General features: G+C 52.9%; 1 protein-coding gene across 1 annotated transcript; it reads right to left on the reverse strand.

Annotated features, from left to right (window-relative positions):
• Nucleotides 1-14,779: 14,779 nt before the first annotated feature.
• On the reverse strand, nucleotides 14,780-23,440 carry COMMD9 (COMM domain containing 9). Its single transcript, XM_036258520.1, has 6 exons — nucleotides 23,387-23,440; nucleotides 21,619-21,744; nucleotides 18,862-19,001; nucleotides 18,036-18,070; nucleotides 17,180-17,283; nucleotides 14,780-15,742 (listed from the first exon to the last, which is right to left on the reverse strand). The coding sequence occupies exons 1-6, from the start codon at nucleotides 23,435-23,437 to the stop codon at nucleotides 15,602-15,604; spliced, it is 597 nt and encodes a 198-aa protein (XP_036114413.1). The 5' UTR covers nucleotides 23,438-23,440; the 3' UTR covers nucleotides 14,780-15,601.
• Between the last annotated feature and the right edge of the window lie 4,282 nt (nucleotides 23,441-27,722).

Below are 27,722 nucleotides of genomic sequence, written 5' to 3' on the forward strand. Positions count from 1 at the left end.
AGCCCTGTGGCGGGTTCGAATGCAGGCGTGACCACCCTCATCACTTGGCTGCCAGGTAAAGAATGGATTTCAGGGGCCAACAGTAGCGGCGGGGTGGCCCCTTAGGGAGACTATAGGAGTCTGTTGTTACCCCCAAACCCGAGTTGACAGTGGAATTGAAAGGGGGGCAGGTTGGAGCTGGACGGTGACCGTGGGACCAGGCGAACTGGCTGTACCCTGGGTGTGGGGCAAGGAAATGACCAGTCAGGCAGGGAGGCTGGGCCTGGGCCCCGCGGCTGTCCATCTGCACAGGGTGTGTCTCGGGGTTGCTCACCCTGTGAGGTGAAACAGCAGTTGGAACCCCAGAACTACAGAGAAGAGACCTTCCTCTCCTTGCGATTCCCGAGGGACCGGCCTCGCAGGACCCTGGCTTGAAGATGCCCCCGAGTGGGGTCCTGAGGGAAGGGGGGCAGGTCGCAGCCAGTCCTGCACTGTCCAGAAAACAGAAGGGTTTGGGGAGAGGCCCTGGTGCCAGCATCCTCACCCCGAGCCTGTCTCCTCCAGCCTACGGCTCAGCAGATGAGAGCATTGGGCTGCTGGTAGCTGGTCTTCTTCTTGGACAAGTGACCCCCACCCCCAAATCCACTAGTGCGGAGCTTGGAAGGTGAGCCCCCTTAGGAGGACTGGAGAGGGCCGTGTGGAGGTGTATCGGAGAGGGCCGTGTGGAGGTGTATCGGGGAGGGGAGTGTGGAGGTGTATCGGAGAGGGCCGTGTGGAGGTGTATCGGGGAGGGCAGTGTGGAGGTGTATCGGGGAGGGCAGTGTGGAGGTGTATCGGGGAGGGCAGTGTGGAGGTGTATCGGGGAGGGCAGTGTGGAGGTGTATCGGGGAGGGGAGTGTGGAGGTGTATCGGGGAGGGCAGTGTGGAGGTGTATCGGGGAGGGCAGTGTGGAGGTGTATCAGGGAGGGGAGTGTGGAGGTGCATCGGGGAGGGCAGTGTGGAGGTGTATCGGAGAGGGCCGCGTGGAGGTGTGTCGGGGAGGGGAGTGTGGAGGTGTGTCGGGGAGGGCAGTGTGGAGGTGTATCAGGGAGGGGAGTGTGGAGGTGTGTCGGGGAGGGGAGTGTGGAGGTGTATCAGGGAGGGCAGTGTGGAGGTGTATCGGGGAGGGGAGTGTGGAGGTGCGTCGGGGAGGGCAGTGTGAAGGTGTATTGGGGAGGGGAGTGTGGAGGTGTATCAGGGAGGGCAGTGTGGAGGTGTATCAGGGAGGGCAGTGTGGAGGTGCATCGGGGAGGGGAGTGTGGAGGTCCCTGGGTCAGGCCAGGGCATGTGTTTGGGCACCAGTCTTGTGCTGTGGTGGCCTCTGGCCCTGGCAGCCCGGGGGAAGGTTACCCATGGTACCTCAGTGCCTGGTCTGGATGGATCATAGGGCCGGGTCACCCGCACAAAGTTCACAGGGACAGGGACCTGGAGGAAGCCTGGAGGAAGTTCAGGTCACATGGGGATCACTGTCCTTGTTGATTTGTCCTCTTCAACACCCTCCGCCAGTTGGCTGGCAGTGGCCCCTCTCCTGCAGGAGGGAGGCTCGGGGTGGCCCTTGCAGAGCACAGGAAGGTACTAGGGGGCATTCCTGGGACCACTGTGTTGGCAGAGAGGGCAAGAAAGTCAAGAAGAGGGCACCCCTGACACCTGAGACTTGGCTCTGGCTGGGGCGCCTGGCCCGGGCTGAACCTCCCCTGTATTTCATGCTGAGACAGGATTTGCAAAGGAGATGTTGAAAATGTTCTTCAGACTTAAAGATAAAAATCTACTTCAAAGTATAAAAGAGTTGAAAGCGATGTGTGCAGGAAGTTGGAAAACGGAGATTTATTTGGAAGGAATTGTTGGCAAGTCCATTCATTCACTCACTCACTCAACAGGTTTTGAGATGCCAGAGATATAGCCGAGGGAAAGAGTGAGGAAGGAGGGAGGACTGGAGGCTGGGAGGGGGGAGGGAGGAAAAGGGCACAGGCCCTGCTATATGAGAATAATGCTATGCCTCCCCACAATTCGTATGTAAAACCTAAGCCCGGGGTGATGGTGTTAGGAGGTAGGACCTCTGGGAGGGCTCGGTTCCTGAGGCTAGAGCCCAGACACGAAATCTGCTGGTGTCCTGACCCTGGACTTCGAGCCTCCAAAACTGTGAGCAGTCACCTTCTGTGGTTATGAGCCACGGGTCTGTGGTACTGATGGAGCAGCTAGCCCGAAACAGCAAACGGTTGGTAACAACCTAATTGTCCATCAGGAGAAACTGGCCAAAGTGTCGTCCATCCAGGGCGTGGAGTTCGGGCCCCGGAAGGAACTGCAGGCCTTCGGGATCGAGTGTCGGTGGAAAGGGGCGAGCTGTACAGAGTGCAGTGTCTTTTGATTAAACTTTGACCAAACTTTTTCTGTGAAGGGCCAGAGAGTAAATCCCGTGGGCAGTGCAAGCCACCGATGACCTGTCACGTGTGCTCGTGGTTTGTTTTGTTTTCTTTAACCTTTCAAAAGGTAAAATCCATTGTTGGCTCAGACTGCACCTGTGAGCGGGCCTTGGCCTTGGGGGGGACTGAGCTGCAGTTCGCTGACCTGGGAGCAAATCTCTCTTTGAAAGGATAACCAAGAAACGATCCTATCAGCGCCCCTGGGAAGGGACCCTGGGGACTGTGGGTGACAGGGAGTTTTCACTATGTGCTCTGGGGTGCCTTTTGATATTTCTTGATGATGTAAATGTGTTACCAATTAAACAATAAAATGAAATGAACCTTGACATTAAAACCGCACTCTTCTCTTTACCCAGGTCCCCAAAGGTCAAGCATAAAACGATCAAGGCCAGGTACCCCCCCGTAGTCCCTGCTGAGACAGGATTTGCAAAGGAGGTATTGGAAATGTTCTGGGAACGTCAAGATCAAAATGCACTTCAAAAGTGTGGACGAGCTGAAAGAAATGAGTGTGGGAACTAAAAAGTGGAGATTTACTTGGAGGGAGTTGCTGGCAGGCTCAGAGTCTCGTCTGCCCCCTCCTCATGGTGGATGGATGGGACCAGTCTCTTCCCCTCCCCCGCGCCTAACCAGAGGCACTTCGAGAAGGCCCTGCCTGCTCCTCCCCTGTTCCCACTGCCCTGTGTCATAGGGTCCCTCTGCCTGGGGGATCCATCCGGGCGACTCCCTTCTCAGCAGGGACTTCAGATCCCCCCACTCCTGGAGATGGCTTCTCAATGCTTTTGACTTCTGTTCCCTGGGAGATGATCCTTCTTTACATGGTCATTTTCTGAGATTTAACTTGTCCAGAAACGAACAAGCACTGACCTGGGGCCAGAAGGCACTCAGCTGTGTGACCTCCAGCAGGTTCCGTCACCTCTCTGAGCCCGTTTCCTGACCTGAGGAGACTGCACATGTTCCCCAGGGGCTCTCTGTGCCCGCTTCTGGCGCCTGCATTCCAGTGAGTTACCCTCCCGCTCAGCGGAGCAGTCTCAGTGGGTTGATCAGAAATACAAGCCGGTCTGAGTTCACTGCGGAGAAATGCGCCGCTCAGGGCTGTGCTCAGGGGAAGACACCCTGGTGCCTGCAGCTCCTGGCAACTCCCTCCCTCCCTCCCGCACCCCACTCCCACGGCAGAGGCTGGATTCGTGCCCCCAGTGGGGCTCAGCCAGAGGTCTGCACCCAGGGCTCACAGCTTGGCACCTAGGAAGTGCTTTCTGAGGGGGCGGACCCACAGATTCAGAAATGCTTCTTCCATCCAGCAGCTGCCGGATGCTGGGCTTGGGCAGTGGAGACCTCAGCACAGAGACACCCTGCAAGGAAGCCAAGGAGAGGGGCGCATTGGGCCGGGTAGAGGTGGGGACAGCAAAACCCCTGGGAAGGGAGTGGGGGTGGGGTAGATAGCCCCCCTCCTGCCCTTTGAGGCTTCTCATTCATAGGAACCGTGGCCCTTGGGGGCTTTTGGTTGCATGCTAGTTATGACATCAGTAGGACAGGCTTTCTGGTCCCCAAGACAGCTTTCACTGCACTCTCCAGGAGGCCACAGGGTGTGCCAGTACCGCTCAGCATGGGGCCGCAGTGTGAGCTCCAGGGCTGGCCCAGCGCCCAGACCTGCAGATTTGGAAGCCTCGTTCTCCTGAGAGTTCTGCCATCACCGTCCAGTCAGCACGACAGTGGGACCTCTGCCCAACGGCCTGGCCTTCCGACATCAGCCGCTCCCTCGGCTTCTGGGCCCAGAGCTCGGCCCCCGACGGTGTCGCATGGCTGCCAGACCTGGTGTGGGCTCACTGCATAAGGGATGCAGATGTTCAGTCACTGCGCCGTACACCTGAAACCGATACAATGGTGCGTGTCGAGAATAACCGACAGGCAGATTTAAAGAATTAGCACAGAATCGACCCTGCCGGGGTCCTGCAGCTCGTTTGTCAGCCGTCGTGTTCACCCCCCGGGCTGTGCTCTTGTCGGCACCATGACGCCCACTCGGCTTCAATCCTTCCCACCTTTTTTTCTTTTTTAAATCCTTACCCAAGGACATTTTTCCATTTATTTTCAGATAGAATGGGAGGGAGGGAGGGAGAGAGAAAGAAATATTGATGTGAGAAAGACACATTGATTGGCTGTCTCCTGCACAACCCTGACCAGGGCCGGGGATGAATCGCAACCGAGGTACACGCACAGGACTGGAATCGCAGGCTGACGTTCTAACCACTGAGCAAACCGGCCAGGGTGATCCTTTCCATCTTGACCAGCTCCTCACGGGCCTGGCGAGGAAGCCGGCAAAGGTGAGCCCAGTGAGGCCGTGAAGCAGCTGTACCAGGCCCGGTGGCGTCTGGGATGCACACGGGGACACGGGGCACTGACGGACTAGGTCAGGGTGGCAACCGCAGCTCCGTTGGTTTCCTCCGGGCAGGCCTGTGCTACCTCGGGGGTCCCGCTGAGGAAGGCACACAGCTGCTCCCCCCGTGGTGCGGTCCAGCGGGGAGACAGCCAACGGGCCGGGTAAACAAGTCAGTGTACACGCATTCATGAGAGGAATACGGCTTCACATCGGGCGTGGGGAGGAAATAAACAGGATCCCGGGATTGCGAATAAAAGGAATCCTCTTTAGAGGGAGTAGCCCAAGGAAATGTCCCTAAGGAAGTGACTTTCTAGCCGAGCCCTAAACAAGGAGAAGCTGGTCTTCTGAAAAGCAGGGGGACCAGTGCTCCCGGTGGGGCTGAGGGCGGGGTGCAGGGGCGCAGGCGCAGAGGCCCTGCCGCAGGCAGAACTCAGGGGAGCTTCGAACCGATGGAAAGAGGTGTCATGAGGAAAGTGACAAGAGGTCAGGGGGCAGAGGGTAGCAGAGGTCATTATGCTTAGAGGCTACTGAGAAATGCCGGTGCCGTGAGCCAGACTGGGGGAGAAATGAAGAGAAACCAACCGATGTGAACATGTTTGGCAGCAGCAACGGGGCACAGGAGGAAGGGATGTGTGGCCCACTCTTCCGGCTGGAGCTGCTCTTTGCTGAGACGGAGAAGCCTGGGAAAGGGGGTTCGGGTTTGGAGGCTAGAACAAGGTCAAATTTGCCCTCTGGAAAGCACCGTGAAGCTGGGTTAGGGGAAGGCAAGCCCGGGGCAGGAGCCCAGGTCAGGGCTGATCCAGCAGCCCCGGCGAGAGATTCAGACGAGGGGACTATGGGGATGGTGGGACAACGATGTCCCTGCTGAACATGCGGACAAAGAGCCCTCTGCCTCTCCAGACACTATGGATTCCTGTCTGCGGGGTGGCCGAGCGGGCCAGCCAAGGGGAGCAGCCCTTTTGGGAGAACGTTGGAGTGAAATCACCGTACGGAGAGGCGTGGAGGCCAATGACCTGGAGAATGGGACCACGGGAGACCTGCAGCTGCTGTCGACCCGAGAGGGAGCCCCATCTGTGCAGGGAGAGGGCCGTGCTGGGAACAGATGGCCGGGCCAAGGCTTCCCCGGAGAGGCAGGGTGGCTCAGGGTGGAGCGCCCAGACGGCATCTGGACTTGGGGACTCCCACCCTCAGTGCCCCCGGCGCTGGGTCCCAGGTGCGCGGCTGAGCCGAGCTCTCTCCTTGGCCTCACTGTGGAGGAGCAGTGCCCCAGGGCAGAGGTCAGCCCAGGCAGCAGGGCGGGGCCGGCCTGGTGGGAGCAGGAAGTGCCAAGCGGTCAGCTCTGGACCCTGCCAGGACCTCCATTCCCTGCACGCCTTCAGCCAGCACTGACCAAGCGGCTGCCAAGGGCAGGCCGTGTTCCAGGCACTGGGGACAAAATGGTGAGCAACACCAGCCTCTGTTCTCGAGGAAAGACAGGTCATGCCAGCTGGTGTGGCTCAGTGGATCGAGCATCCTCCCCTGGACCCAGAGGTCGCGGTTTGATTCCCAGTCAGGGCTCATGCCCGGGTTGTGGGCTTGATCTCCAGTAGGGGGCATGCAGGAGGCAGCTGATCTCTCACATGGGTTTCTATCTCTCTCCCTTCCTCTCTCTCTAAAAAAAAAAAAAAAAAAATCAATAAAAACATTTAAAAAAAAAAAAAGGCAAGTCGAAGCTGGACACCTTCTCACTCCCTTCTTCCTCACCCCGTGCCCACATATGTCCTGGTGCCAGGACCTGTCCAGAAGCGCCGCCCAGGGCCCCCTCCCCCGGCCTCAGGAGCCTCACACTTTGTTCTGATTTAAGCCATTTCTTCCACCTTGTTTTGTGAGACAAAAACGTAGGGAGAAATCAGGCTGTGAAGAATATTGCATGACATTTTTCTGAGTTTGGCCTTTATTCTGAGAGCATTAAGGAGCCATTTACATATTGTAGGCAAGGGAATGGCTCTGAATTTTCCCTTAGAAAAGCCCTGTAGCTGAGGGGGGAGGGTGGGAGGGCCGAGGAGGGGGGAGAGGAGAGCTAAGGAGGGGGGATGGGAGGGCTGAGGAGGGAGGGCCGAGGGTGGGAGGGCCGAGGGGGGATGGGAGGGTGGGAGGGCCGAGGGGGGATGGGAGGGTGGGAGGGCCGAGGGGGGATGGGAGGGTGGGAGGGCCGAGGGGGGATGGGAGGGCCGGAGGCAAGGACCGTGCAGGGGCCTTGGGAGGAATCCAGAGGGGAGAGGACACGGGCTCCCTCTCCCTCCCCACCACGCGCACCTTCACCTTCACGGCCAACCTTCTCCCAGCAGGGAGCCCAGGCGTCCTCGGCGTGTGGGGCGGTCTGCCCCGCAGAGGCTCCGGACGAGTTTGCGGTTTCACCAGCGCGGACCCGGCAGCTTCCAGTTCTCACGTGCCTTCACGTGCAATTAATTCCCTCTGAGCTGCATTGTCAGGAAGCATTAAACTTACTCTCTTAGAGGGGAAGAAACAGACTTGGCTCCAAGCCCCCGAGTTGGAAGCTTTGCTCTACCACCTGCCCAAGGTGGTGTTAAAATAGTGTCACTGGGGCTAAGCCCACACCACCACACTAAAACCCAATCCCTGAACTAGTTCCAGCCACAACTGCCCCAGGAAGGTAGCCTTAACTGGTCAGCCTGGAATGTCTTCTCAGTACCAGTGAGGTAATCTACCACCTAGGGCCTCCGCCCCTGAAGGAGGATGAGGTAATCCTTCTAATGGACCTGTTGTGTCCCCCAAAGGGAGGTCACCGCGCCTGAAACCATCCTTTATTTACTTTTTTTTTGTTTTGTTTATGATTTACTTGTCCTGCTTTTTAAAATATTCCCCTTTCTATAGCCCTTTGGAATTCCCTTCTACCTGCTAGAAGAAATGCTGCCCAATTCATGAATCGTTCAGTAAAAGCCAATTAGATCTTTAAAATGTGCTCCGCTGAATCTTTATTTTACAGTAGAGCTAGAAAGTTACACAGCACGAGGCCTTGTGGGCTGAGCCTTGGACTTGCATGGTTGCTACTAATACATTGTTCACAGGCAATTTTATGCAGAAGTTATCTCAAGTCACCGGCTATTTTTTCACAATGGAGTATGAAAGTGAAACAATCTAAATAAACGTCAGTACACTTTATTTATACATAATGAGTTTAAATGAAACTTTGTACATATCTGCTATATATTATATTTTATATATATTTTAGCAATTTTTGGGGTGTGGTATACTGTATAGCAATCACCTACTTGTAATGGTATGCAACATGTTTTGCAAATATATCTGGTTTTGCTGTGCTTTCCTTTTGAAACACACGCTTTACATGTTCTAGTTGGATTTTTTTTTTATACCAGTGACTATTTTTTCTGAAACGTGGTCTTTTTGTTGCCCTGACAGCCTAAAAGGTGAATCAATGTAAGGAGCTCTTTGAGAAGGACCAGAAGTGTCAGGTTCTGAGCTGCACTCATGTGAACCAGCAGATGCCCATTCCCCAGCTACTTCCAGAAGAAAGTTTTTGTATCTTGTTTTATTTTGCCTGTTGTAATTACAGTAAATTTTGAATGCATTGAATAAAACACAATCGATCAGAAAGAATGCCACTTTTTCGGACCACTTTATACTTTTTCGAAAGATACTGTTGTTGCCAAATATTGGTTTGCTCGGTTGACTCCTTTCATGTATTTGTTGTGGTCTGTATCTTCCACAGAGTTTCTTTTTCGCTTTCCAGATGGTTTTATAGAGGCATCGTGGATAGTTGATGTCATATTCACTAGTCTTTTATCTTTCCGTGATATAAGGACAATGGGTCCTTTCCGTAAAAACGTCATTTCCCCTCTCAGAAGATTCTTTCACTTTTCTTTCAGTACCTTTGGCAAGCCACGGTTTTCTTTTATGGTACCACAGATTAACGTTTTCTTTTCTAGTAACGTTTCAGCTGCAGAAGCGCTGTTGTAGCAGTTACCTTGGTGTGCGCGATGCTAGGAGTCAAGGTATGGGCTCTAGCAGATGACAGTTTCCTGCAGCCTTTCACCTTCACCCGAATGCATCTCGAAGCTGCAGAGGTGTCCACTCTTGCTTTCACAGAGCATTCTCACTAAAAGCTCACATTTTATTATTTTTGCTGGATTGTATGTTCTCAAGCGGATACGTCCTCCATATGGTATCACTGCTTCATCTAGGGATAACTCCTGCTCAGGTGCATACCAAGACTGAAAATTTGGAAGAAAGTAACCCAAAAGAGGCCTAATGTTATACAATCTGTCTTCATTAAGTGTATTTTGTGAATTATCACTAAGATGGAAACATGTAAGAATTTGCTCGAACCTCATTCTGCTCATAGCTTTAGGAAATATTGGAGCTTCAACCAAAGGGTCTGTTGACCAGTAATCCCTCCAATGTGATTTTTTTTTCTGTTTGTCCCATCAATAGCAACAAACCAAGAAACTTCTTTAAATCAGTATTGGTAACTTTCGTCCATGGTACTGTTTTAGTAGATTTTTTTGTAAAATTGTTCCATTTGGTGGTGGTATAAATTGGTTTGAGAAACAACTAAATAAAAAAAATCACTAAAAAGTAATTTTGTCACTTCCCTGAGGCTCCGTGGATCACTAAGGTCGGCAGTTACACCCGAAATATTTGAATGATCCTCCCAAGTTGGTGTAATATCACTTTTAATCCACTCTTCTTCTAAATCACTTTCACTATTAGATCTTATTACATTTCTTTTTTGTCTTTTTTTTTTTTATCCTCACCTGAGGACATTTTTCCATTTTTTTGTTCAGGTAGAGTGAGAGGGAGAGGGAGAGGGAGAGAGAGAGAGAGAGAGAGAGAGAGAGAGAGAGAGAGAGAGAGAAACACCGACGTGAAAGGAACACATCGAGTGGCTGCCACCCACACGACCAACCAGGGCCGGGGACAAACTGCAACTGCAGTACGTGCCCTTAGCAGGAACCGAACCCCGGTCTCTCTGGACCGCAGGCTGACGCTCTAACCGCTGAGCCAAACCGACCAGGGCTTTTTTGCCATTTTGGTGGTCTAATATCCGACTCATTACTTTCTTCCAATAAACTATCAATTTCTACATCACTACAATATATTTCAAAATCAGTCAGACAATGAGATAAAGTATCTGCATATAATTCATTGAGAAGTTCTTCACCTTCACTATCCGTCATGGTTGAAATTTTTGTAATACTATAATTACGATAAAAACCTAAATATCAAGAAAGTCACTTTTTAAAAATAATAAATTGGACACGACGAGGATTTTACAGTATCCTTGTTATGTCTGTTCAATCTGCGAGCGGGTAGAAGCTAGTCCGAGTGCAAGGGCTGGACGCGGGGACTGTTTTGCTCACTGTGCCTTCGAGGTGCGGTCTCGCCCGGAGGAGGGGAGGAAGGGGAGTCTGGTGAGGACACAGAACGGTGTGCTGGTTTTGAACTTCGACCATCAGGGCGACAAGTCACAAATACTTTAATCCTGTATTACCCTGTTTCAAAACGGAGAGAGCTGGTGCAAGCGCAGACACGGGTTAGCCTGTGAGCGTCAGCGACGCGCTCAGAAGACCTGACCTGGAAGAGTCCGTCGCGGCCGCGGCGGCGGGGCTGCTGGCACCCGTCGTGGGGACAGAAGCGACGAGGAGGCCGTGGCTTCCAGGGCTGAGCCCTGGGAACAAGCCCGAATGGGCTCGTCAGTGGGCCCGCCTGCCTCGGTCGGTTCTCTCCTCCGCTCTTTGTGTTGCTCTGGGCCTGGGGGGAGACTTCTGCAGAGGTAGGGGTTGGACCTGGGGGCTTCTCTTCCAGGAGGCCTCTCGGGCCGGGATCCGGGAGGAGCCTGCCCACGACCCCAGTCCCGCTCCGGGTCTTTGTTCCCAGGTTAGGCCAGGGGCGGCGGTAGGAGCGGCTGCGCCACCTGCTGGGCACCGGGCACGCTCCAGCGGTGCCGGCGCGCGGGCGGCCGCTTCCCTGCCCGCGTGCTTTCGGGCAGAGGAAGAATCCTGGGTCACCACAGGGGACCCGACGAGGGACCTCTTCCATAGGAGGAGCCCTGGGCACAGAACCCCTCTCAGCCGTGGCAGGACACAGTGCCAGAGGGCTCCTGTCACCTGCACTCGGCGGGTACACAGCGGCTGGCACGCTGTGTGGTGACACCGGATGGTTCGGGCGGGACCGCGATCAAGTTCCGGGTGCTGCTCCCGAACCCAGAAGCGTGACCAGCAGCTAACAGGGTGAAGGGGAGACATTTGGAGAGGGCGCCGGGAGGAGTGTGCGCTGCCTTCCGCTGGCCCTGGACACGCCGGTCTCTGCCGGGGCGGCGCTCAGCACGTGCGCGTCTGTCCCTCCTGCCCGGGACGTCCTCGTCCCCCCGCCCAGCTCTCCTCCGCAGGTGAACCTAGCGGGGTCGGGAGCAGCCAGCCCCGGGCCCAGGCCTGGGTGGGTCAGGGCCAGGGAGCATGCTGGCGAGAGGCGCGCACTGTCCCGGCTGGTGCATTCAGGCCCAGCCGCCCCGGATCCCTCTGCAGGTGTTTTTGTTTTAATCCTCACCCAAGGGTATGTTTATTGATTTCAGAGAGAGAAGGGGGCAGGGAGAGAGAAACATCGATCGGTTGCCTCTCATATGCACCGTGACTGGGAACTGAATTTGAAACCCAGGTGTGTGCCCCAAAGGAGAATCAAACCCTCAACCGACTGAGCTGCCCAGCCAGCACCCTCTGCAGGTGTTTGAATGAAAATGTTTTGGGTAAAAGGAGGCACTGCTGGCCCTGGCCGGTTTGGCTCAGCTGTTGGAGCGTGGGCCAGCGGATTCGGTTCCCACGAAGGGCACGTACCTTGGTTGCAGCTTGTCCCCAGCCCCCGGTTGGGGTCGTGTGGGTGGCAGCCACTCTGTGTGTCTCTCACATGGTTGCTTCTCTCTCTCTCTTCCTCCCTCTCTCCCTCCATCTATCTGAAGATGAATGCAAAAATGTCCTCGGGTGAGGATAAAAACACAAAAAAGGAGGCGCTGCTGAGGTAGATTAAGGAACAAGTCAAGGTTAATCCCATCAGGCTGCCATCCGAGTCAGTTCAATATAATTCACCCATCACTTACCAGGACAGGCCAAACCCCGCGTGCATCTGTGGGAGGTAGGGACCAGACGTGTGCCAGGTGCTGCGCTGGCTACTGTGGACGCCAAGTTAAGGGGACCTGGTCTTCAGCCTCAGGAGGCACCCACCGCTGCACACCCACACCAGGCAGCCTTTCTGTCCTGCTCCCTGAAACCGCACCTCAGGAACGCAACTGGTTACCTAAGCCCTGTCCATTTCCTCTCACTGCCCACGCGTGTGCGTCTGTTTTTGTGATGCGCCTCACGTCCCCGCCCTCCGAGTGTGGCCAGACACGTGACTGCCCCGCACACCGTGTATTTCCCAACCCACCTTGCAGCTAAATACTGGCCATGTGATTGTGACGAATGTGAGTGGAAACATGGAGGCTTCTGGGGTACACCCTTCTCTTCCTCCTTCCCCGTGGGCCGGGGCACAGACTAGGAGTGTAGTGATGGGCAGACCTTGCTCACAGGGATGAAGGCAACACCTGGTGGTTGGTGAAGCAACCAGAGGGAGGGATCCCAATGGACCATCTCCTGGAGAAGAACCATCCGAACTCCTCACACCTTCTACCAGCCCAGACTTTTACATGAGAGGGAAACGAAATTCTTCAATCCATGGACATTGTTTTTTGTTAAAGTGGTCAAATCAATATCCCAGTGATGCTCACTCCCAGAAGCTGAATGAACCGAAGGAATAGCTGGAGTGGGAGCTTTCTCAGCCCTGAAGTCCTACCCGGAGGCATTCCGACCTGCAGATCGAGTGTGTTCGGAACTGCACCGCCAGGTCCCTGTGATATCCCACAGATCTCAGTTCATGTATCGTTCAGCTTCTTGGGGTGTAGTGTACTCACTGCGCGGTATTGTGTCCAAGGCGTATGTACTGCAACATTTACACCAGTGGCCAAGAACGTCCACTCCTCAGTGGGAATCTGCCTCCTGCTGCCTGTCCGCCGATGGCGTGCACTACCTATGTAGACATCTTCTCCACGCAGACAAGGCATTAAAAACTCATTCCAGTCTTTCCCAAGAGCTCAGGGCTAACAGAAACCCAGCTGCTCAGACTTCCCTTGACAAGCTCTCGACATTTCTCAAAGGAAGAATGGTCCCTCTCCTGGAGATTAGGGTCCCCTGGCACCACTGATCAGGGACTGCTACTAGGAAACCTTTTCTTTCTGTCTCAAAGTAGTTGTGAAAAGGACAATTAAACCACAGAAATGTGGGCACCAGAGAAGGAAGTTGTACAAAGGTCAATGTCCCCAGTAAGAGAATGTTGAGGGATTATCAGTGTTTGGAAGTCAGCGGTTACAGGTTCAAATACTTCTTGTAAATGTTCAACCACTGGAAAACTTTCAAAGTGCCAAGTAGCCAATGATTTCTAGAGTGAAAAAAATATATTAAGAGTAACAAAAACGCTCTCATTTCTGATAGCATCTCAGCTTACTGAACACATAACGGACAGCCTGGCACACCAACTGGACTCCCTTCTTGGAGGTCTGTAAATACCAGACCAGAGCCTGCCTGACGACTTCCGACACGGTGCCCACTTGTGCTCAGAAAACTGGCTGGTGTGGGGAAGCCCCACATCTGGTCTTACGTCGGTGTCTTCCGCCCTGAAAATCACCAGAGAAGGGAGGCAAAGGAGGACAGAGGTGACCCAGGCAGAAGGGTAAGGCAGGCTGACGAGGGAGCCGAGAGCCACTGGATTAGGGGACAGCTGTGGTCGTGAAGAACTGCAAACACTCTTTCCCCCAAACGGAGACGGGAATGGAGAAACCAAGAGCTTTTGAGCGTAAAGACACAGATTTGATTTCTAACCCGGCCCGGGCCTCTCTGAGCTGACTTCAGTCAGATGCTCCGCTGCCTTTTTAACAGAGGGAGCTCAGCTCCCAGGAGCCAGCAAAGGGGAGCCTCGGATTTCTTTCTTGACTTTCCCGGTGCCTCAGCAGGTGGGCAGATTTCAGACCCCCATCTGTACTTCAGTTCCCGCATTTTCCAAATGGAGCTCAAGTCACCGAGCGCCACGCCCCTCGCAGCCCTGTGTGGTGAAGCTAGAGCAACCTGGGCCGTCTAATGAGGCCATTCACCAGCACGTGACTTGGCCTCCACGAGCCGATTTCCGCATCGACAGAGGAGGGTGAGAACATGGTCACAGATGGAGCAGTGACTGCAGAGAGCCTCCTCCTCTCCTGCCCCTTCGTCACCAAAGCCAAGACCACGGGCCCTTCCCACTAGGCACGCAGTGCTGACGCTGTCAGGTCGTTACGGCATTTCATCTTCACAAAAGCCCCACAGAGTAGGTAATACACAGAGTAGGTACATATCCCCATTTAATTCTAAAACACAGGGAGATGGGGAGCTGAGGCTTAGAGGTCAAGCCCTTCCCACCGAGAAGTGGAGCTGGCTTCTGGCCCCGCAGCCTGGCTGCTTCCTCTTTTTTTTTCTTTTAAAGAAACAACTTTAAAAAAATTTTTTTTCTCTTTTGATTTTAGAGAGAGGAAGGGAGAGGTAGAGATGGAAATATTGATGAGAAAGAACATTGACTGGCCGCCTCCTGCATGCCTCCCACTGGGGGTCGGGCCCATCTGGGTATGTGCCCTGACCAGGAATCAAACCAGTGACCACTTGGTGCAGGGTCAGTGCTCAACCACTGAGCCACACAGCAGGCTGTCCGTCCTCCTAACCGGGACTTCTGCTCCATCCGCCCTCCCCCACCCACACCACCCAAGAAGCCACAGCGCAGCTCAGACAGCAGTCTGCTGCTCCGGAGCGATGAGTGGGTGGGCGGAGGGCCTCACACAGAGCCCCAGGACGGTCAGGCAGAGATGATCTCGTCGGCGAGACTCTAAGGAATGCTCTCGTCACCCCTCGTGACAAGCACACTGTCCACCTCGCTGTCGCTCTCCAGGGCAGACAGGCCCCTGGAAGGTGGTGAGGGCCACACGCGGCTTCAGGTCACACGGTGGCCATGGGCTTAGCCGGGATCAGGAAGCTGGGGTCACCCTTACACAGGAGGCAGCACTAGCTCAAGCAACAAACCCGGGCTCAGGACGAAGCGACGAGAGGCGGCCCCGACCACGAAGTCTGCAGAGCTGTTTATTCCGTCCCTCCCACTCCATCGCCCTGCAGTGGCTGCACTCTGCCAAGGAAGGGCCCGCTCCGTGCCGGGAATCTGCGCCCGCTTCAGGCCTCCTGTGCCCAGGGAGCTGGGGAAGGCTCTGGACTCGGGGCAGGTGGCCCCACTGCGGTGACCTGCGCTGCGGATCTGCTGGCTTCTCGGACAGGAAGCAGGAGCTGCTGGCATCACCCACCCAATTCCCTCCGTGTGTCCCGGGCTGGGCATGAACTCATCAGAGCCAATGCTGGAAACCACTGGTTAGACAAGCTCCCCAATGCGGGGCCGGAATTTTCCAACAAGCACCCTTACACCGCCACAGCCGTAACAGTCGCATGCAGGAGCCGCAAAGGTGAAGGCTTCTGCTCACCAGCTCCGGAGAACAGCCTGGGGGCGTGGCTGCTTCCTCCCAATCCAACTGCACCCGCTGGATGGCAGACCCTGTCCGTCCCCCATCTCGCCTGCTGTCGGCTGCAGCTGCTGTGACCAGGCAGCCCGCCTGGTGTGGGCAGGCATTCCGTGGCTGACAGCAGCTGGGCCTGGCGGTGGGGCTGGCAGCTGGCCGGGGTCACTTGCTGGCCACGGCAGAAAGCTGGTCTCGGATGCGGCCCAGCCCATCTAACATCGTGTCCAGCGTTTCCTTACTCAGCTCCATGGTGACAGCTGAGACGAAGGGTTTGTCCCTGCAGAGACTGGGATCTTCCTGGATCTGAAAAGAGAACATGGCCCCAAAGTCAAAGCCTCCTCAGCTCCTACAGCCCTGGACCCGTGAGCCCACCTGTCCAGGTGACCCTCCGAGAGGCTCTGTGCTCAGAGCTACACAGTCCCGGCCTGCAGTCGGCAGCGGGGAGAGGGGAGGGCAAGGCTCAGGGGCTGGCTGTCGGTTTCCACGTGCAGCGAGTGCTCAGACAGGCATCAGGGAGCCAAGGCTCACTCAGCTGACTCAGCCTTCGCGTGAGAACACGTCACGCGTGTCCATACTAATTCACACAATGCGCTCTAGGGGTCCGTGAGAATCCAGTGGGAAGCAGGAAAAATACAGGAGTGGGCAGACGTGCATTTATAGAGCACTCTGGGCCCAGCCGTGCTCGAATACAGCAAGTAGACTACGAGAACGTGTCCACCACGCAGGACAGTGATGTGAGCACTGACGAGACTGTGCCCAAGTGCAGAGTTAACGCAGCGATGGTGAGTCACCACCTCATGTTCTTTCCCATGCGAACAACTGTGAACCTACCTTTAACCACCCTGTATTACAACCTCTACTGGTATTTATTTGTATCTTTTTAAAAAGTAAGCTTGCCCTGACAGGTTTGGCTCAGCGGTTAGAGCGTCAGCCTGCGGACCAATGAGTCCTGGGTTCGATGCCGGTCAGAGGCACGTACCTTGGTTGCAGTTCATCCCTGGCCCTGGTCGGGTTGTGAGGGAGGCAACCAGTCGATGTGTCTCTCTCCCTCCCTCCCTCCCTCCCTCTCACTCTTCTCTCTGATAAGTAGAAAAATATCCTCAGGTGAGGAATTAAAAAAAAAAGTAAGCTTTACTAACATTTAAAACCGTGTTGTTGGAGGCAGCCTTACTCTCCTTTCCTCTAGGTGTTGCTCGCTGGGTGTCTGGCTAAGTAAACACAGCATTCCATTACTAGTTTTAACTAAACAAACCCTTAAAACAGATCGGTGCTTAAAAAGATTCCTGAGAACTGTGACGTGAAGACAGCACCATGAGGCACGAGCGTGAGGACAAGAAAGTGAAGAAGGGACACGTCCCCAGCTGCCAGCAGCGATGACGTCACCCTGGACACGCGGGCTGCACGCACCGAACAGCAAGGAGGCAGCCTGAAACCTGGACGCACGCTCTGAAAGCTAAACGTTCCCGGAAGTGTGAGGTAACCTTTCGGCACCAGCAGGTTATTTTTAAAATTTGTTGTCTCATATTTTAAAATTTCTACTCTCAGTGTATTATGTCTAGAATATGTTAATACAGTAGTATACATATAGTTTTCAAATAAACACGGTATTTGGGGAACTGAAGTTTATTTATGGGGTCAGACACCCCCAAAACTTTGGAGACGGGTATTTTCAATGGCCCACAGGGGTGTCAAGTCTCCGCCGCCCCTCCTTTCCTTCCAGTGAGATGACAAGGGACGTACCTTCATCTGGAGCAGGCAGGTGGGGACGGCCATGCGGCTGATGCTGTCTGAGGCGGTTTTGATGTCCACTCTCCAGTCCAGGTCGACCAGGCGTGGCAGAGAGACTGCGGAGGGGACAGCCCAGCTCAGAGCCACGCCCTCGCATTTGCTGAGCCTACACTCTGTGCCAGGCAGCCCTGAGGGCTGTCCACGTGACCACACAGCAAGTCCCTGAGGGTCCACTGCTCCCTGCCACCTGCAGCATCTCCAGGCTTCTGCCTGAACACCCACCCTCCAGATGTCAGGACAGAATGAGAAATGACACAGGCAGAGAAGATGAGGTTGTGGCCGGAGTCTTAGGAAATGTGTAGCACCAACAACACTGGAAAGAGCTTCTGTTTGAAAGACAAACAGTCTTGGCTTAAACATGGGTTCTACCACCTGTGTAACTTCTGAGCCTCCGTTTTCTCATCTGTAAAATGGAGATAATCTTAGCCTAGCTCCTAGGGTTGTTGGGAACACTAATGAGTTAATACAGGCAGAGTTCTTCAGCATAGTGACTGGCTCAGAGTTAAGTATCATGATCATTTATTAAATAGCCAATCTTTCAAAATAATTTCATAAAATTACAGTTTTTTTTAATGGAAATGTTATTTTAAGTATTTCACTGCTTTGGAAATTTGTTCTTTTTTTAACATGCTTGTATTATATTGTTTATAATCAGAAAACTGGGATTAAAAAGGAAAACCACACACACTGTTCAGTTTGGGATTAGGTTAATTCACTTTGATTTTTGGTTAAAAACTCCGGCCCCCTGGCAGGTTGAGCTGGGCTGGGAAGGAAGGTAGGAGGAACAGGCAGACTGCTTGGTACTCACTCAGATTTGCTTGGGCTTCCGCTCTCCAAGTGGATCTGTTTAAGAGGGAAAGATGAGGTAAACATGATGGCAAAGTACGAAAATGGAGTCTCCCGATAACGAGAGGCCGGTGGACCCGGGGCCTCTGACCCTGATTCCCAAACCCATAGTCACCCAGACCAGAGAAACAACTTCGTTCAGCAGCTGTTTGTGAAGCTCAGTGACTTTAAGGCCACATGTGCTGGTTTTCACAACTTACCAGGAAAGGAAAAGCTTACTGCATTGTCATCTGACTGTGCCAGACAAGCAGAGAAAAGGCCCACCCACTCTTTGTATTGAGCATCTACTACACAGTGCATCGCCTCTTATGCAAACACACCCCAACAGGCCTATGTAATGCTAGTGAACAGCGTCACAATGACACACCACACAGAGTCAGAATAACATGTGGTCATGTATGAAGACATTTCTTAACAACCAAATCCTTTGCAAATAGGCATTATTTGTTATGACTATCAGAGAGGTAAATATTTGTTGACCTGAAATACCGTTAACGTTAATACTGTTAACTGCAAACAAGCACGTCATAAAGTGGCACCATCCCACTGTGTTAAAAACAGAAACGCCCACCTCTCTCTGCAGCCTGAAGGGGAAAAATCAACACGTCCTGAAAGGCTCTCCGCTGAGGAATTAATGCTGCTTACCCTCTGGGGGGCGGGATTATGGATTTCCTTTGGTTTTTGTTTTGTTTACCTGTGTTTACTTTTCAAGAATGAACATATTATTTCTAGAACAGGAATTAAAAAATATAAGCCTTACCAGGAACTCTCAAAAAAGGAGCACTTACATGTGTTCTAGGATGATCTTGGTCAGCAGGTTTTTGAGGTTCTGGTGGAAACTGGCAGGAAAGAGAGCCAGAATGGCCTCGGCGGAGGACAGGTCCCGGAACGCCGCCAGCCTGGTGAGGCGGTGCAGAGCCTGGAGCAGCTGCGGGAGATCGGGACCGGGCAGTGAGGAGAAGCGAGCCAGGACACGGGCCAGGGCTCCATCCCCACCTGCCACACACTGCGACAGTCATTCGACACAGTCGGAGTTCCGAGGCCTCTGTGTCTCGGCCTGTCCCCGAGGTCACCTGCTGCCTTGATGGCAGAGGCAACACCAGACCCAGGCAGTTGTCACTGTGCCAGAAGCCCTGCTCGCGGGCAGAGCTGGTCAGTTCTCTGGCCTACTGCGCAGAGCCTGACGCTCGGCTCACGACGCTCAGCCGGCGCGCCGCAAGAATTTCTAACACACGCAACACCTGACGATGCAGTCAGGGCACTGACCTCTTTCCCTCAGACTGTCAAGTAAAAAAATGACAGCAGCCAACACAACAATAGCTGTCTGGTGTTACTGAATAAAAATTATACCTTGGGGGGGTTATTTCTGGTTTAGGAATTAGTTTATGTGCCCCATGAAATGAAAAAGGTCGAAAATCGCAGTTCTAGCCTGTTCCCCTGGTAACCTGAGGAGTGACAAGTCGGCTGCGTTACCAGGCAACAGTGCATTGGTCCACTGCCTCTGGACTGGGAGGACGGCATGGACCCGGGGCCCACAGTCAGAACCTGCAGCTGTGCTTACTGAACTGCCACCAGACAGACCGGCTCCTGTGCGGGTTGGGCACTGAATCTAGGGAGGGAGGGTCATGCCCTGGCCCCGAGGCTGTCACGTGGGAGGACAAAGAGAGCCCGAGCTCCAGGCTGGCTGTGTGGACGGCCCAGGGGAAGAGGAGTGCCGAGACACTGTGTTCCACCGTGATCTTCCCAGTGAGTCTGCAGCCAAGTGTGCCTTTGGTCGTTTTCTGGATGGAACAATGCTGAGCAGAACCTACGGAGGCTCTGCAAAGCAGTGTTCTCTGCTTTAGTTTCTCTGACACCGTGGAAGGCTGCTCGGCTGCAGACAGGCACAACCCCGAGGGGAGGGGACAGCAAGCCTTCACCAGCGAGGACTGGGAGTTAGTAGATAAATGTCCTAACCTCTCTCCCTCCAGGGGTCAAAGCAGGGTGTGTTCCCCACGGTTTCTTACACCACGCTCCTAAGATTGAGCCCCAGTTGCCCACAGCAGTAACCACTCATTAACATACATCCTTTCTTCAATTTCTCTCTTCTGTTTGATTTCCCCCCTCTCTCCTTTGTGCTCTCTAGAATCACCTCCCAAGTAACTACCTGCACCCAAATCTTTGCCTCAGGGTCTGCTTTTGGGGAACCCAAACTAAGTCTCCAACTCAATTCCATAATCCTTCTTCTGTCTTTTACTCTTCTACAGCTAACTTCAATGAACAAAGCTCCAGATTAAAAATAATAACAACAGGCCAGTTTGGATGAACTCCTGTTAGAAAACTATTTGCGCCCGGCCAGTGTGACTCAGTGAACTGAGCATCCTCCCATGGACTGAAAGGTCCCGGTCTGATTCCCACGTTGTGGGTTCAATCTCTGGGGGTAGGAGGCAGCCAATCAATGTTTCTCTCTCACATCGATGTTTCTATCTCTTGCTCCCTTCCTCTCTCTCTCTGAAAAATCAATAAAAACATATTTAAAAAAAGAAAAACTATTTGCCCTGGAGAAATAAGGCCGTGAGTGCTCCACAGCAGGACTCACTGTACCCTTCCTCGTGGCCATCAGCTGGGACCAGGTGAGGTCCAGCCACACATCCTCTCCAGCAGCGCAAGGCCTTGCAGCTTCAGCCCCGTGATCCCGAACAGTCTGCCTAAGCTAGCCAACTGACAATTCATAAGCATCGGCAAGTTACACACTGGGAAAGGAAATATTAAAAAGGTTGCTTTTGGCAACACTGTCTAGGTAACAAGTCTGAAAAGAAAATGGCCAGGAGCTCTGATTCTAGGTAAGTTCTCCCATCCATGCCTCATTTACAACAAGGAAATAAAGGTTCAAAACAAAGGTTTTAAATTTACTAACATTAAAAAAAAAATCTGCCCTGGCCGGTTTGGCTCAGCGGTTAGAGCGTCGGCCTGCGGTCTGGAGAGACCCGGGTTCGGTTCCCGCTAAGGGCACGTACCTCGGTTGCAGTTTGTCCCCGGCCCTGGTCGGTTGTGCGGACGGCAGCCACTCGATGTGTCCCTTTCACGTTGATGTTTCTCTCTCTCTCTGTTCCTCTCTCTCCCCACCACTCTACCTGAACAAAAAATGGAAAAATGTCCTCGGGTGAGGATAAAAAAAAAAAAAAAAAAAATCTATTTTAGCTTTGGCCAGTTTGGCTCAGCGATTAGAGCGTCAGCCCAAAGAGCAATGCATATTCGATTCTGGCCAAGGGCACGTACCTGGGTTGTGGTTCGGTCCCTGGCCTTGATTGGGATCATGTGGGAATCAACCAATTGATGTGTCTCTCTCACGTCGATGTCTTTCTCTCTCTCTCTCCCTCCCACTCTATCTGAAGGTAAGTGGAAAAATAGCGTCGGGTGAGGATTAAAAAAATAACACAATCTATTTTAAGGCAACAGACATTTAGGGGAAAAATTTCCTTGGACACAACAATGACTGGGAGGTCAAAAAAGAGACTAGTGAGTTGACAGTCCAGTGGTCAAAGGTCATTTCTGATCACACTTACTTGCTCGGCCTCCTCCTGGGTCACAGACAAGCTGGAACAGATGATATCCAAGAGTTTTTTCGAGCCAAGGGCTGAACTGGAAAAGCTCTCTTGGCACAGCTGTCTGACAACATCTTTCGAGGAGGCCTACAAATTAATTCACAGATGGAACACAAATAAACAGTCATTGAAAATACATGTTCTACAACATAATGTTGTCTCTATACTATGTAATGGTGTGAGACCTTTGAGACTCATGCTTTAAAGGTGTACCAGGCTCTTTCATATCTCCAAAGATGGATTAGAAGTACTTTTCCTTAATCTTTCCATGAAGCATAACTGACATCCCTGGGCACTATATAGAAAACAAACCTAGGATGACTCTGAAAAGGGGACAAGAGAAGACACATCTGCTGTGGACCTCATGACCAAGGAATGACATGGTGGTGAGTTCCCTGGGTTTTGTTTTTGTTCCTATATCCTAGATTTTGAGCTGAAAAAGAGGGCAACCGAGAATGCCAATGGGTGCAGGAAGAAAAAAGCTCCAACAAATTCCTGCTCTCTCTAGCCAAAGAAACAAGAAAGGGGTGGCCTAGAAAAACAGAAAACCTTAGACAACTACTGCTCTATTCCAGCCAAATACCCCATAAAGAACTGTGGCCCCACCCTCACCCACGTCAGCAAAGGCCAAGTGGGGAGCCTAGACTTCTACCCTTGTGAGACTGTACCAGGTGTCCCTGCTGCCGTGGTGTCAGAAAAGCCAAGTAGGAATCTGGGACTAAGAAGGGAGCTCCCTGCCAGGCAGTAACAAGTTCCATCACCCTAAGGCATGAGTAGAGGCTGGTCTTGAAAGTCCATACCTCTATAACAGGCATGTGGGGGAAGAGTGGGAGCAGCTACAATGAGGGTGAGCTGAGAGCTTCCAGTACCGGCTTGATTACTTCTCCCATCAAGTCACCCACTAGCTATTTATTAAGCACACACTGTGTGCCAGGTGTTGGGGGTGCACTTGTTGGAGATCATGTGTGAATAAAATAGATGCCTTTAGGGTCGGAGAATAAGAGAGATCACTGGGGAGGTGGTTAAAACAACAGAGGGACCATTTGAATCAATGATGAATGATGGGCATGCGCAGCACACAACTGCTGAGTATAACAACTCAATCATCTTCGTCCGGTGTTTTTTGTGTTTTTTTTTTCAAGTCTTCATGGATCTTGCATTCTTGTGAGAAAGTAAGACAGACAATAGATGCATAATGTGGGCCAGTGACCAGAGCTACCAAGGAAGATAAGGCCGCCCCTTCCCATAGGGGACGTCAGAAGTTAAGCAAATGATTCCGATCCATCATTTCGTTTGATCCTTGCAAAGCCCTGTGAAGTCGTCCCGTTCAACCTTTCAAACGACTCTCAGGAGAATTTTGGGGCCCTTACACAGGTCAAAGCGAGAACAGAAAACCCCAGAAAACAGACTGAGCTGGCCACGCGACCCGACAGTCACCACCCCAATGCCCCAACGAGCAAGGCCAGCCCCGAGACTACCAATGTAGGAGGCATGTGTACAGCGCCTTCCCAGCCATTATCTTATTTGTTCCCGCACCATGTCGGGGCAGAATTCACTTTATTCCTTCTTTTAAACAGCTCAGAAAGGCACAACCATTTGCCCTTGGCCACAGAGAGGTACCTGGCAGAGCCGTGGCTCCAAATCAAGGTCCCTTTACTCCCAGTGCCTAGTCTGTCTAAAACCCTAGGGACAACGGGCGCCTCACGCTGTCCCCACCCCTCCAATTTACCTTCAGCAGGCTCTGGAGCGCTGCAAAGTTCTCCGCGGTCAGCGCAGCCATTTTCTCCGCGTCATGTGACCGCCTCACTGGGCGAGCGCGGTCACGTGATCGCGACGGCCGCCGCGGGGCATGCCGGGGGCTGTAGTCCTCGAAGGTGGCGGAACCTGCGCGGGTGGGGGCACTGCGGCATGGGGAGGAGCGCAGTAGGGCGCGACGAGCGGCAGTTCAGCCGGGGTGGTTTTCGGGGTCGGAGAGGACCTGGCTTGTTTCCGTACCAGCTCAGGGGGACTCTGTTTTCCCAACCGGGCGGGCTGGCTGATGTGAGGACGGCGCCTTGGGCACGTGGCTGCGCACGAGCGACCGGCACCTGGCTGCTGGGAGTTAAAACGCGGCCGTCCGCATCGGAATTCTTGGAATCCACCCCTCACCCCCTCTCGCAGAATGTAGAATGGCTTTCACGTGTACAGTTTCCTTCTGGGACGGGCAGATAGGAGCTGGTATCGTTTGCCTCATCCAGATGGGGACACTGAGTCGCTTACGGGTTTTCATTGAGTTTCCTGGGGTCCTAGGGGGACCCTGTTCTGAAGAGCGGGAAGAAGCATGTGGGAGAGGGGCTGGAGGGAATCCAGTGGAAAGAGGTGACGGGATTGAGCGGTGCAAACCGGGGGCTACAGAGCAGTCACAGGTGTAGACTGCAGCCGGGGAATATAGTCACCAATTCCGTGATGACTGTGGAGCCAGGGGGCACCTGAAGCATCAGCGGTACCACTCTGTCAAGTGCATGATTCTCTACCACTTTGCTGTACATCTGAAACAAATACAGAATAGTACTGGGTGTAAACTGGAACTGAAAATAATTAAAAAAATACTACCTACTAGGTTCCTATCATGCCTCTGCGGGGTGTGGGGGGGTGTTCCTGGAAATAATTGTATTCGTTTATTCAACAAGGTAGTTATAATGAATGTGGCAAGCGGTTCTGAGTGGGCAGTACAGGGATCTGATTTGCCCAGGGCTCAGAGGCCCTGCCTCAAAACAGACAAGCTGTAGAGACGTGGAACTTGGTTTTAAGGAACCACCTGTCTCCTTGCACCCCAAACCCACAGCCTCTGGCATTTCCCTTATCTGCTTTTCGTATCTGGTTGGCTCACCCTTTTTCCACCCCCCATTTCTGTAGAAAACTTGGGCCCAAAACAGATTCTGACAATTTCATGCTAAAGAAAGAATATCTAATTGTGAATTTCCAGAAATTGGTAAGCTAAGGACATTTGTTCCTCTGCCTCCTACTCCTCGCCCTCCTTCTCTCTCTCTCTCTCTCCTCTCTCTCTCTCTCTCTCTCCTCTCTCTCTCTCTCTCTCCTCTCTCTCTCCTGTTTTCTCTGGGAGAAAACAGGAAAATAAACCCAGGTTGTCTAAGGCTGAACCAATCCATACTGGGACTAGAAGATTTTCGAACCACATTGACATGAAGCCCTGAGTCCACCTCCCTTGGCCTCTCCCTCTTCTCTTCAAGGATCCACATGGCTTGATTCTTATTTTCTGCCATAAGCCACTGTAAGCTCTAGGTGTAACTCCTGCCTGTATCCCTAGGGGCCAGCCTAGTGCCTTAAATGAAACGAATGTTTGTTAAATACACAACAACACCCGGAGAGTGGTTAGACTCAGATTAATCTCTGTGACTTTCTTGTGGGGATATTGCCTTATTGTTTGCAGGACTGTGCCTGCTTGTCTGTCTTTAGAAAGGGGAGCAGTGTGGTCACCAGCCTTCAGGATGGCCCCCAATGATCCTTGCCTCCTGACATGCACACTCTTGTATAGTCCTCTCCACATTGCACCAGGATTGGTGTGTGACTGAGCGCAAACGGCAGCAGCATTGGCATGTCACTAAGACTGGTTGTTCAGACCGCAGCTCCTCAGTGCTCTCTTGTTCGGCTCCTCTCATTTTCTTGAATCGCTTGCTTTCGGGAAAGCGAGCTGCTGTGCGTATGCAGTCCTCTGCAGAGACCCGTGTGTCAAAACCGAAGCCTCCAGTCAACGGCCGGCGAGAAACTAACACCTGCTGATGCCCTCATTCCCGGGCTCAGCAGCAGATTCTCCAGCGCTGAGAGAGCTTTGAGGTGACAGTAGCCTTGGCCAACATCTTGACGATAACCTCGTGAGGGATCTGAGTCGTAAACACCCAGCGGAGCTGCTCCTGGATATCTGGCCTTCAAAGCTCTATGATTGTAAATGTTTGTTGTTTGAAGCTACTGAGGCTTGAAGTAATTCGACAATAATAACCAACCTACATGTGTTATCCTCCTAACTAGCTACTTTATTAATATTCATAATAGAAAGAGAGCAGAGGGGAAGGCCGGACATTAAAAGCATGGTCACCTGGGCAACTTCACCAAGAAGCGGTAGCTCCTCAAAGAACCACCCGGCCGTTCCCTGCAGATCCCACGGGCGGGGGTGGGGACTGAACAAGGGAGCTGGGTGCGAGTGCAGGGAAGCACGTGAAATCTTGGAAGGTTGGCTGGTTATTTTGAAGAAGTTCGTGGTTAAAACGCCCGAAGAGTTCCCTTGCTCTTGCTCCGTGACCCCCACTCGCCACGCGCTCACCTGTTCTCTCTTCACAGCCACGTGCCCGTAGGCAGCAGCGTGGCCCGTGGCCCTGCAGACCCCACACTCAGTGGACTGTCGCTGGAACACGAGCTGAGCTAGCCTGATGCTGGGCTGGACTGGACTTTAATACAGAGCAGGAATTCTGGGCAGTGGCCTCTCTTCCGGCCCTGCTGAAGACAAGATTGGGCTTTTTCCAGCGTGAGACGGACAGAGATGGGCCTTTGGAGGGGAACTCCCTTAACCTTACATCATCAGTAAAGCTTTCCACAAAGCCCCACCCTCCCAGAGGGGCCTCAGGAAATTCCTTTCCTCACCCCAAGAACTCCACTCCCACTGATGACACATGGAGGCAATAAAGCGGAGGGACTTTAGAATTCAACCTCAGTTCGAATTTCAACTCGACATGTTCCACACTGGACTTGAAACAAACTCTTGAACTTCTCTGAGCCTGTTTCCAAATCTGTGAAATGATGTTGCTCACACCTGCTCCCAGGAGCAGAGCTGGGTGGCAGGTGCTGCCCCAGTGGGAGGCCACCAGCTCTCTTGCCCTCGTGGGCAGGTAAGGTATGAGGGCTTCCCAGGCGCGTCTGCCAGGCAGGCCTCCTGCCTGCACCATGGCCTCCCACGTGGGCAGGGCTGCCCGGATCGCCACTCCGTGTTGCTGTTAAAGGTGTGCCTGTGGTCTGGGGAGCTTCCAGCAATTCCTCCACCAGAAGCTTTTTCGGGGGAAGAAGCAGAACAGAATGTTAGAGTTATTGCCACGCTTTGGTCCCACTGCCTGGTTTTGCTTAGGACTAATCACATTTGTTTCCGATTCTGGCTGTATCAAACTGCTTTCTTTCATTTATTCAATAAACGCGCTACTTGTCAGCCTCCATCTAAGCCTCTTACACACTTAAGTGATTTATTTACTTCCCATTACAATCCTGTCTCTCTCTCTCTCTCTCTCTCTCACACACACACACACACACAGATACACACACAGTGTACTATTATTTTTCCCATTTTGCATATGGGGAAACTGAGTCACAGGACAGTTCAGTCACTTGTCCAAGGTCCCAGCTAAGTAGTGGCAGAGTCCATATTCAAACTTGAGCATTCTGACTCGCAGGTCTGTGCTGTGAACCACCAAGCTGCACCTGCCTCCTTGTCCTCCCCTAGCTGAAAACTCAGGCTGCTTCCGTCAGGATGTCTGACCACCTTCCCCAGGGGGCACAAACAGGGTACGGGTGTTCCTGGACAACTGACCCAGTGCGAGGATGAGAGATAATATGATGAGTAGAAGAGGTACCTTGGGTTTGGGGAAAAGATCCAGGTTCAATTCCTGGCTCCTGTGTACTTTTGGCAAGTTACTTCATCTCTCTGAACCTCAGTTTCCTCATCTGTAAAGTGGGAACAACAACAATTAAAATACCTTTTGACTGTTAGGAGGAGCTTAAGGATGATTCGGATGCAAAAGGGGGAAGGACTGTTTATCTGGTGACTGTCCCTGCCGCTGGCAGCCCTAAGGGCAGAGTGTCCCTGTGCTGTGGGAAGGGCTTGGCACGAGCTGAGCACCACCTTGTTCTCCCAGGAAGGAGGGGTTGCGTGGAGCACAGGACTTTCGGTGCTAACACTGGGACAGCCCTGGGCAGACCAGGCCAATTGGTCACCCTTGTTTGAGCTCTGGTCCTCTGGGGAAAAATCGTTCTTTTAGAGGCCTCGTCCTGTTTTCTCCAGTGGGGCTGATGTGAAGAGGGCAATA

Source organism: Molossus molossus, unplaced genomic scaffold, assembly GCF_014108415.1.
Source record: "Molossus molossus isolate mMolMol1 unplaced genomic scaffold, mMolMol1.p scaffold_m16_p_13, whole genome shotgun sequence".
NCBI lineage: Eukaryota > Metazoa > Chordata > Mammalia > Chiroptera > Molossidae > Molossus > Molossus molossus.